The 11,892-nt window shown below is 29.6% G+C and overlaps 1 protein-coding gene and 2 non-coding genes across 3 annotated transcripts; 2 read left to right on the top strand and 1 right to left on the bottom strand.

Moving 5' to 3' along the window:
* Positions 1-248: 248 nt before the first annotated feature.
* TRNAD-GUC (transfer RNA aspartic acid (anticodon GUC)) lies at positions 249-320 on the bottom strand. The gene has a single exon. It is a non-coding gene; the product is annotated as a tRNA-Asp (tRNA).
* A 1,036-nt stretch (positions 321-1,356) lies between these two features.
* LOC135960580 (uncharacterized) lies at positions 1,357-2,063 on the top strand. The gene has a single exon (XM_065511897.1). It carries the CDS (start codon positions 1,398-1,400, stop codon positions 1,959-1,961), a length of 564 nt encoding a protein of 187 aa, XP_065367969.1. The 5' UTR covers positions 1,357-1,397; the 3' UTR covers positions 1,962-2,063.
* Positions 2,064-2,493: 430 nt separating this feature from the next.
* TRNAD-GUC (transfer RNA aspartic acid (anticodon GUC)) lies at positions 2,494-2,565 on the top strand. The gene has a single exon. It is a non-coding gene; the product is annotated as a tRNA-Asp (tRNA).
* Positions 2,566-11,892: the final 9,327 nt, after the last annotated feature.

The following is an 11,892-nucleotide window of genomic DNA, read 5'->3' as shown; positions in this document are numbered from 1 at the left end:
TGATTGAATATAAATTTTATAAAGAATGAAATATCAAAAGTAAGGTATCAATGATACCTTTTTCTATTTGATTTGAAAGTTAAATTAAGAATTAACTCTTACGAATCTTTGGTAAGGATCCTATGAACGGAATTAGAATTCTAGATAAAGAATATCTCCATTGCAATATCAATTTAACATTAATTTTGTTTTCCTAAATATTTAATTCATGTAGTAATATAAAAAATAATAAAGAAAAAATTAATTATCTCCCCGACGGGGAATTGAACCCCGGTCTCCCGCGTGACAGGCGGGGATACTGACCACTATACTATCGAGGATGTTAATATGGAATTGACAAATACTCTACTAATTCTACATTGACATAAACATATGTCAAGGAAACAACCCTGTTTTTTCTAAACAGCTGGAATATCAGATTTAACAACTCTGACTTATGCCTAACCCATGAAGTAATGGTATAAATGAAAACATTTTAAAAATATAAATCAAAACTAGGTAGGAAAAGATAAAATTGGCAAACATTTTTGATAAAATAAACAATAGTGTACATGTTCTTTAATTATAAAAGAAACATTTCATTCTATCCATTTATAGTTGTCTTCTTTAATTAACACAGGATGAGTAAGTATGAATCGTTAATTTTCTGTTTACTTTAAGAGTTTCAATATTATTTGTAACATTCTGTTTAACATTTTTAAAATTATATCAAAACGTTTGAAATCGAATAATTATTTTAAGAGATATTTATTTCTAGCTGTTTACCACATAATATTACAGATATGAAACAAATGACAGATGTCAAAAAAGTTGTCAGTGGCTGTGGTTTGAAGAGCTAGAGAAAAATTAGAATTTTTAATAGGCAACGAGTGTGAAATATATTTGTCCCTCTTTTCAAACCACAACCATTTTTAAATTTTCTTTTGTTATTTTTCTATTGCCATATTTCGGGAAACAGGTGATTTATATCTGTATAATTTGTGCTGTTTGCGGTTGAAAATAAGTTATTTTGCTTCAAAACAAAATGGTGTGTTTCGTCTCTATGGATCGAGCGTTAATCTATACCAAACTCTATTGTGAAAACCTTCTACTAAATATCAAAAGCTCATATAAAAATAAAAGTTGCACTTAACTCTTCTAAATATCACTTTTCTTAAAACACTTCTAAATGAAGTCGATATCTTTGCGATCCGACAATTATTTTAGCAGATATATAAGATATTAGACTTTGAATAATTCTCATTATTTTTCAACACTACATAAACCCTCAACCAAGTACCAATGTTTCTTAAAGGGTTAATGCCGGCATAAAAATAAAACCAAAACAAATGAAATACTTTCAAAAGCACGCACTTATTTACGCAGCTTCATTATTAACCAAACGTTTCACGCGCAAAATGGAAGCCAAACAACATTCCCAAGTCACTGCAGCTCCAGCTGATGAACGTAACATTGAGATAAAGGCACGCATTGGTTCCGACGAAGAATTCGAAAAACGTGTTGAAATTGCCAAAAAACTAACCAACTCCACAGGAGAGCTAATCGTACAGCGAGATGTTTTCTTTAAATCTGAAAGTGGTCGCTTTAAATTGCGCTATCTACAACCACCTGCCCGCTCTCAATTGGTGTACTATGATCGTCCCGATGTGGCTGGACCCAAACTATCGAAATTCAATAAAACCGAACTCGATGAACCGGAGGTGATGGAAAAAATCCTAAGTCAAACGAATGGAGTGCGCGGAGTTTTGGCCAAAAAGCGCTATTTGTTCATGTACGAGAGAACACGCATTCACTTGGATAAGGTGGAGGATTTGGGTAATTTTATGGAGTTTGAGGTGTGTTTATTGCCGGAGCAAACAATTGAAGAGGGGCAGCTGGTGGCCGATAAATTGATTAAGGAATTCGGTATTAAAAGTGAAGATCTAATGACGGGAGCATATTTTGATGAGTTGAAAAAATAGTGTATGTATCTGTATTCCTTAATATTAGTAAATAAATTAACATAATATTTGTTGTAAAGTGAATAAGTGTTAAATTTTTAATAAAGATGTTTTGCGCCAAAATATGTCTGACTAAATTTCCAATTACAAGTTTGTACTCACCCAAATTCTACATTTTCAGTTACAAACACATCCAGCACAAACTATATTTTGTCCTCCCTGTATTCACATTTTATTTATAAATTTTTAAAAAATACTTTTTGATTTTAATTCCACAATATTTTAAATTTAATAAATGCAAAGGTAATAATCACTACCTTTTCATTTATTAATTTATTTTGAAGGTCAGAATTTTTGTTTATTTTTTTGGTACTATTCAAAATAATAAAGTACTTTTTATCTTACATTAAGTGTGGTGAATTTTATATTCAACAAGGTTGTATTTTAGTTTTATAGGCGCCATCTAGTGGTAAATATCAGATTTGTTGAATATTTCTATGTAATTGATATGGATACACATTAAAGTAGCATATTTGTCAAATTACACATAACATCCTCGATAGTATAGTGGTCAGTATCCCCGCCTGTCACGCGGGAGACCGGGGTTCAATTCCCCGTCGGGGAGAATGTTAAATTTTTTTTATGTGTGAACAATTTTATTTATTAAAATTTACTTTATTGCGATAATTATTTACTCTATTGTGTAGAATCTTCAGATACAAAATATTTTTATATAAATAAATTAAAATAAAAAATATACTTTTTTTACCTTTTTCGTCTACGACCTTATTAAAGATTTTTCATATAAAAGACCATATTTGGTGGGAAATATGAGTGATTTATATATTGCCCTTTTTCCTCTTTATATTGCCCTTTTTCCTCTAGGACCTCTTATTAACGATCTATGAGTGATTTTAGATTTTTCGATATTTGGTATATAAAAATCGATATTTGGTGGGAACTATGAGTGATCACAGATTATTGCGATATTATGAGTGATTTTAGATTTTTCATATAAAAATCGATATTTGGTGTGAAATATGAGTGATCACAGATTATTGCCCTTTTTCTTATAGGACCTCTTATTAACGATCTATGAGTGATTTTAGATTTTTCGATATTTGGTATATAAAAATCGATATTTGGTAGGAAATATGAGTGATCACAGATTATTGCCCATTTTCTTATAGGACCTCTTATTAACGATCTATGAGTAATTTTAGATTTTTCATATAAAAATCGATATTTGGTGTGAAATATGAGTGATCACAGATTATTGCCCTTTTTCCTCTAGGACCTCTTATTAACAATCTATGAGTGATTTTAGATTTTTCGATATTTGGTATATAAAAATCGATATTTGGTGTGAAATATGAGTGATCACAGATTATTGCCCTTTTTCGTCTAGGACCTCTTATTAACGATCTATGACTGATTTTAGATTTTTCATATAAAAATTGATATTTGGTGGGAAATATGAGTGATCACAGATTATTGTCCTTTTTCCTCTAGGACCTCTTATTAACGATCTATGATTGATTTTAGATTTTTCGATATTTGGTATATATAAACCGATATTTGGTGGGAAATATGAGTGATCACAGATTATTGCCCTTTTTCTTATAGGACCTCTTATTAACGATCTATGAGTGATTTTAGATTTTTCCATATTTGGTATATAAAAATCAATATTTGGTGGGAAATATGAGTGATCACAGATTATTGCCCTTTTTCCTCTAGGACCTCTTATTAACGATCTATGATTGATGTTAGATTTTTCCATATTTGGTATATAAAAATCGATATTTGGCGGGAAATATGAGTGATCACAGATTATTGCCCTTTTTCCTCTAGGACCTCTTATTAACGATCTATGACTAATTTTAGATTTTTCGTATAAAAATCGATATTTGGTGGGAAATATGAGTGATCACAGATTATTGCCCTTTTTCCTCTAGGACCTCTTATTAACGATCTATGAATGATTTTAGATTTTTCGATATTTGGTATATAAAAATCGATATTTGGTGGGAAATATGAGTGATCACAGATTTTTGTGGTTTTTTCCTCTAGGACCTCTTATTAACGATCTATGAGTGATTTTAGATTTTTCATATAAAAATCGATATTTGGAGGGAAATAAGAGTAAACAAAAACGAGTAAAAATAATAAAAAATACGAATTTCTTAAGAATTGTGACCTGTTAATTGAATATTTAGAAAAGTCTCCATTGCATGGTCGACCTCTGTATGTGGTTTAAAAAATTTTCTATTTTAAATTCAGAATTGTTATATCCTTATTAGAAAACCGCTGCCAACAATTAATACGCATGATTAACAATCTTTCAGTTTGTATAGCAAAAGTTAAAACAAATTAAAATGCAATGATTCAAAAGCTCTTAGGTTCACTGTTAACACTTGTGGAAACAACAAACTTTTTCTATGATTGTTTTTCTAGTTGCTGTTAAGTTTAGTTGATTTAACAGTGAAATTGTAGTACTATAATAAAAAGTACTTATAGGTACATAACTATTAAAAGGTCAATGTACAATGGTATGTACCTGTTAAAGTGCATGAGAAAAGCCTAATAAACTTTTATTTGCACTTCTTAAATTAAGCATGAATGAATTTTGCCCACAAATTAGAGTCAAGTTTAACGAAAACAAAGTGCAATTAATGATTAATAATCTATAAATGAAATTATGGTGGAAAATGAAAATAAAAATTATTGAAAATGAATTAGTTTTCAAATTAATTCTTAAATAATTTTGCAATTCACAATCGGAGTCGTAGCGTTGTATGTTATTTGTCATAATTAGTTTTCAAACAAATTTTTCGAAACAAAAACAAAAAATTACGACATACAACGTTACAACGCTATGACACCGATTGTGAATTGGGCAAATGTATAACAAAATATTAGGAATATGTAGGTACAGTGATTGTTTCAGTATTTTGTTGGATATCCCTGGTTGGGTATACTGATTTTGTAATTAAAAAAAACTCAATTGCAACTTCTTCAAAATCTAGAACATCAAAAAAATATTGCATATATCATTAAAAGTCCATAAATGTATTTTTCAGAACATTAAATAATAGTGATAAATTGTTTATAATTTTTTTGTTTGCATTTCATAACATTGCTGACAAAATACCACCCAGATTGTTGCTGCAACAATAGAAACAATTGCTATTTAGATTTATATGTTGCTACTGTCAACAGCATTAATTCAAACTATAAATATTCTTAAATCATATTTGTACAATAGCGTTAACAACAATAAAAAAATCTGAACCAAAAAAAAAAAAAAAAACACACGATTTAAATCTTAAATGTGTCATTATTACATTTATTGGTTTGTTGGTTTATTTGTTGCTTTTATTGGTGGCATGTGTCTCATTCATTGTGTTGTTGGTTGGTTGGGTGACTAAATTATTTGTTGCTTGTTGCCTTTTAATAATTTTATGTTGGTGTAGTTTTTTATTTAAATTTATTTATGATTTTTGTTATGTCGAGTTTTTTAAGGTGTGTGTCTGTTGCATGTTGTACCAAAAAACACCGTTAATTTTCTTTGTTTTAATCTGGAAATTTGTTAAATGTATTCAATGAAAACAAATTATGAGATGTACACTGACAAAAAAAACTATATTCGGCTGAGCCGAATCTTATAAACACAGTTGAACGAAAAACAGGTATAAATTTCTGATTTTCAATACCAAAATTCTCAGGACTATATTTGATAAATTGATAGCAAATGTGGATCTAAGAGGCTGATATTGTTATAGCAATTTCTCTACATACATATTTTTTTATTAATTTCCGGGAATGGAAAAAGTCTGGGATATTAGGAACCCTACTTATCTTACTTAGACAAATATTCACATCGCTATACATATTCATGAATCTTAGAAAATAAATCTGTGGCCTTTTGACAAAACAACTCAAGTGTAAGAAATACTTTCAGGTAAAGAATAATTTAATATTTAATTTTCATAATTTCTGTGGATTTTTGACAAAACATCTTAACCTTCGCTTTACCAATACCCACCCGGGTGACCACGTCGATTTTATTGGTTTAAATTTTTTTTTAATTTTAAATGATATTTGTACTCACTGAACAAATTCTATAGTTCTATAGAATTTAATGGAACCATTTTAAACTTTTTATAAGGTTTTTTCAATTTTTTAAAATTTCGTTCGTCGCATATATTTATAGAAGTGTAGTGTCACCCGGGTGGGTATTGGTAAACCATGTACATAAAAAACCTTTGGTAAAGCGAAGGTTAAGTGGAATTTACAAATTTTTAAGGAGGGCAAACTGTTAAATTGATCGATAATTATTTTATTATTTGACCTTAAAGAGTTTCGAAAGCGTTGTATAATTCTTTGAGACTAATAATAAAGTTCTTCAAGGACAAATAATGATGAAAATTAAATGCGAAATCACATTTTATCTGCAACTATTTCTTTCAGTATACCTGAGGATTAACAATGTTCCACAAATTTTATTTATTACATTTTTTGAATGGATTTTTATCAATTCATTCATAAGTTTTTTTTATTTATTTCATAACAATTTGTGGTGTTTAATGTATTTTAACATGTCATTTAGTATTTAAACAGAAACTGGTCATGAATCATTTAAATATTTAAGATTTATTAGATTTTTTGTGTTTTTGGTTTAAAGGTCATTCTAGAAATGGAATTATATTTTGAAAAGATTGTACTTTTAATGTCATTTTATGTGAAAACTAAAGCCGTTTTCTTTTCTGGAAAAAATTTTGGCGAAAAGTACTAGGAGTTGAAAATGTTCATAAAAGGTAGCAAATTAAAGGTATTTTCAAGAAAGCCAACAACAACGATTTTTTGCTATGAAAATATCAAGGTACATATATTAATTATAAGGTAGTGTTATCAGAACAGCTGATCGTTTTTTGCTATTATGTTCATTTTTCGCCGTGGTGCAGAATAAATGTCAAACTTTGTTTTGCTGTTAAATTTGTTTATGTTTTAAAACCAATAATAATACGACGAAATAATAAACACGAAATTAGTTTTATTTTTAAAAACATCAAATTAAATTACAAACAGATTGAAATTTGTAAACATTTTTTGTTTAACAGAAATTCGCTTTGATTTCTTTGTCAGCTGTTTTTGACATTTTTCCCTGACAGCCAATTCGCCTTCAAGTGCAGGCACAATGTCATACTACATATAACAAAAATATAACCAAATCGCTCGGTATTCTGAATTCTCCGATGACACTACCTTATAATTAATATACCTTGTAAAAATATCTAATTTTGTGCCATCAAAGCGTCATATGAGGGAAGCTTTGCTTTACTTCTTTAATTTGAAAAAAATGCCACTGAAGCACACCGATTGCTCACGAATGTTTATGGTGAATATTTTCCATCGGTTTCAATGTGCGAGAAATGGTTTGTGCGGTTCAGAAGTGGTGATTTTGACACGGATGGCAAAGATCGCCCAGGTTCAAAAGGGTTCTTAGGGTGCCCCGATAGACTAGACGATTGTGTGCTGGGCTATCAATCTGCGGGTTCGATTCCCGTCAGAGACTCTGGGTGTATCTGCTGAAATTTTGCCACACCATCATAGGGAATCTGAACCGAACGCAACTGAGTCGTTTGCAGTAAGCATGGACCGAAGAACTCCCAGACATGAAACCGTAATAATCAATCATGACAACACTCGGCCATACGTTGCAATACCTGTTAAAAAGTATTTAGAATGAAGTGGTTGGGAAGTTTTGCCTCACCAGCCTTATAGTCCAGACCTTGTCCCGTCTGACTACTATTTGTTTCGATCGATACAGATCGATCTTTCTGGGATACGATTCACTTTGGAACAGAGTATCCGATATTGTCTCAATTCGTTCATGGCCTCAAAAGTTGAGCAGTTCTTTTAGCTCGGAATCCGTATATTGCCAGAAAGATGGGAAAAGGTCGTAGCTAACAATGGCTAATACTTTGAATAAATTTATATTGTACATATGTTTCAAAATAAAAGCTAAAAATTTTAAAAAAATCCCGCAGTTTTTAAAGTAATAAACGTTTTTGGTGCTGAATTGAAGCAAACAACAATCTTTGATAAATATTTAATTAATAAATCAGCATTTCCAAATACTATAAAATAATCATGAAACAGGTACAGTAATAACTCAACATTTGTTAGGAAAAGCTCGTAAAACTACACCAATATAAGATAATTTAATAGTAAGAGAGTTTAAGAAATTCGTAAAAATGACTTCCCAGGAGATTATCAATAATATAAAATTGGAAATTAGTTCTCGATCTGTTAGATGTAGGACAAATGAGGCTGGTCTTGAAAAAAATCTTATGTCTAAAAAACGTACTGGTCTTATACAATTCGCCAAAAAACATTTAAACTGGTCGAGACAGAAATGTAATAATGTTCTCTTTTCGGATGATTTCAAATACAATTTAAGAGACAGTGATGGGAGAACATTTGTTAGACGGTAGAAGGGAAGCTGCACCTTAAGTACACAAAGAAGACAGTGAAGTTTTGATGTGGCAATATTATGTTACCGAGTGGTTAAAATTAAATGAGGTATGTATTTTCAAGTGGCCCGCCCAATCGTCGGATCTCAATCCCATAGAAAACCTATGGGAAATTGTAGATCGCAATAAGGACTCAAAATTGTACCACAAAGGAAGTTTTATCAGATGAGGTTATGAGGGAATGACAAACTATATGAAAGGTGCCGCCGATTGAGTCTCTAATTTAGTAAGAATCGCTTATATTCGGATGTACAGAATTTTGTAAACCTACCTACAGGGGCAGTTTCAATTATGTACCGATCCTCAAAAAAGTTGGTAGAAATATTTAAGTTCATATAAAACTTATTTATATCCAATTTTATCATGATATTATTTATTATAAGACAATTATAAATGTTCAAGTCATTCTCTGAGGGGGACCTTATATGTAAATCAGGCAAAATTTGTCCCTATTTCGCCATACTTTACAGTATAATTTCAGAGTAATTAGAACTAGTTTGTGCAAAATTTTATCATGATTGCCGCATATTCAACATATTATTATGACTGCTTAAACAATATTCCGGGGGGACATTTGGTGAAATCATGGACCGATATGTCCCATTTTCAATAAGAAACAAACAACAGAGAGTATTTGTGGAAAATGTCAGCCAGTTAGAATCTTTTGTTTTCCACAGACAGTCAGACGAACCCAAAATATATATGTATACTTTTGTGGGTCCGTGATGAATACTTCGATGTGTTACAAACGGAATGACAAAATCTATATACTCCTCTCCCCATCTTTTTTAATAGTGGCTATAACAACAAGGGATATCCAACAAAATACAGAGGCACTAAAAGGGCCGGACAATATACCTAAAATTTTGTTATACATTATTTACCCTTCATTTAAGAATTAATTTGAAAACTAATTCATTTTCAATAATTTTTATTTTAATTTTCCAGCATAATTTCATTTATAGATTATTAATCATTAATTGCACTTTGTTTTCGTTAAACTTGACTCTAATTTGTGGGCAAAACTCATTCATGCTTAATTTAAGAAGTGCAAATAAAAGTTTATTAGGCTTTAACAGGTATGGACCAATGTACATTGACCTTTTAATATTTGAATAGAACTAAAATTTCACTGTTAAATAAACTAAACGTTAACAGAAACTAAAAAATCAATCATAGAAATAGTTTTTGTTTCCCACAAGTGTTAATAGTGAACCTAGAAGCTTCTGAAGCATTGCATTTTAATTTAATTTAACTTATGCTATACAAACTGAAAGATTGTTAATCATTCGTTTAAATCGTTGGCAGCAATTTGAAAATATGTAAAATAGGGATTTCTAATAAGCATATAACAATTTTGTATTTAAAATAAGGTTGGCTACCGTTACCGCTAAAACTATCTATAGACGGTTGACAGATCTTACAATATTGTAAGAAAAATGTTCATACTTAAGTATGATCCTTTAAAATTTATTTAATATTTCTAGCATCTTAAAAGTTAAAATTTTATTCAACATTTATTTTAGCCAAATCCCTCGAAAATAATTTTAATATTTTTAATTCAACATTCAACTAATATTAATAAATATTAGCTGTAAATGTTTTTGTGCAACTATTTACTTTTTACATCATTTCGACTGTCATCATTTGCAAAATAATCAAATAAATATTCACAACCAGAAAATCGTATTTAAGGCCTTAATTAAGCTACATTTTCGCCTTCATATTTGGTTACATTTCAACTCACATACTTGGTAAATATTTTGACAGTTAAAAACAGTCGTTTAAACATTTTGCGTTATTATTATTTTATTTCTCGTTTTTTTTTATTTTGTAAATGTTGATTTCAATTAACGCTTTTTGGATACCACAAGAAGAAGAAAAAAAAAACTTTTCAAAATTAAATAAATTCTGTTACAACACTTGTTTGTACTCACTCACAGATTGTTGGCGAAGTATTTTATTTTTTTGTGGCACAACCAAGTTGTTTTCTTATATTCTGTAATTTTTTTTTTACCACCATAATTGTTGTTATTTTAGTCATTGTCATGATGATAACTTTGTTGAAAGAACGATTTTAATTATAATTAAACAATTTATTAAGAGTAGAAGATTTGGCAATTGTTTTTTTTTTACTTTTTAGTTGTTTATAATCTTTAATAAAAAAAGAAGAAACTTTAAAAACTTGACAGCACTGCACAGTGGCGCCTATGCAAGTTCTTCAAATAAATAAAATTATTAGTATCGGAAAAATCGGCCCATAAGTGGCTAAGATCTAAGAAACAAGTGTTTTCACACAAAATTTATACATAAAGCCCCAAATAAAGAATAGAACTATGGGGTGTACGGCTTAAAATCGGCCCACAAATGGCAGAGATATAAAGAAAAAACCAGAACAACCTCGATTTTTGACCTATTTTTTATCTATATCTGGATTACTAAGGATATCTAATGATAGCTATTTCAAAGTCCTTTGCAACGACGTATATAAGGCCATAGTAAGTTGGACCTACAATGGGTCAAAATGGGAAAAAATATTTTTTACCCGAATTTTTTTCACCCAAAAAATTTTTTTGGTCATCAAATTTTTTCCAATAATAAATTTAAAAAATTTTTGTCACTAATAAATGAAAAAAAAAACTTTTTCACCTTCGTGAGAAGGGTATATATAAGTTTGTCATTCCGTTTGTAATTTCCACAATATAATTTTCCAACCCTATAAAGTATATATATTCTGGATCCTTATAGATAGCGGAGTCGATTAAGCCATGTCGTTTGTCTGTCTGTCTGTCTGTTGAAATCAATTTTCTGTAGACCCCAGATATCATCGGGGTCCAAATCTTCAAGACCTTTGCAACGACGTATGTATATAAGACCATAGTAAGTTGGACCTACAAAGGGTCAAAATCGGAAAAAATATTTTTTAACACGGATATTTTTTTTTTCACCAAAAAACAAAATTTTTTTTCAAATTTAAAAAAAAAAAATTTTAAAATAATTCGAAAAAAAAATTTCCAAAAAAATTAAAAAAAACAACTTTAGAAATAAAAATCGTTTTGTATAATTTGGTGAAAAAAAATGTGGGTACTTTAACCCAAAACTCGAAACTTCAAATAAAATTTGCAAAATCTATTTAAAAGATATCCAGTTTTTTTAAAAGATATCCAGAAAATTAAAAAAAGTGCAATATAAGGGCCAGCCTTTTTCAATAAAAGTACTCAATTATTAGTAAAAACATGAATTATTTCAATGTTTATATATGATTATATTGTCCCGTCTACGTCATACGAGTACATATTGTATGTATGAAGACATCTATGCATGTTTAAATATATTTGGTATTTTTGCTATAGATACAATTTGTTTTTTCATTCAGTAATTTATATTAATTTCACAATAACGTGCAACTAAAT

Source organism: Calliphora vicina, chromosome 5, assembly GCF_958450345.1.
Source record: "Calliphora vicina chromosome 5, idCalVici1.1, whole genome shotgun sequence".
Lineage (NCBI taxonomy): Eukaryota > Metazoa > Arthropoda > Insecta > Diptera > Calliphoridae > Calliphora > Calliphora vicina.
Note: the sequence above shows the minus strand (reverse complement) of the source record. Positions and strands in the feature narration are given on the sequence as shown.

Excerpts from the sequence above, each read along its gene's own strand:
- LOC135960580 (XM_065511897.1), top strand. The coding sequence starts at position 1,398 with ATGGAAGCCAAACAACATTCCCAAGTCACTGCAGCTCCAGCTGATGAA.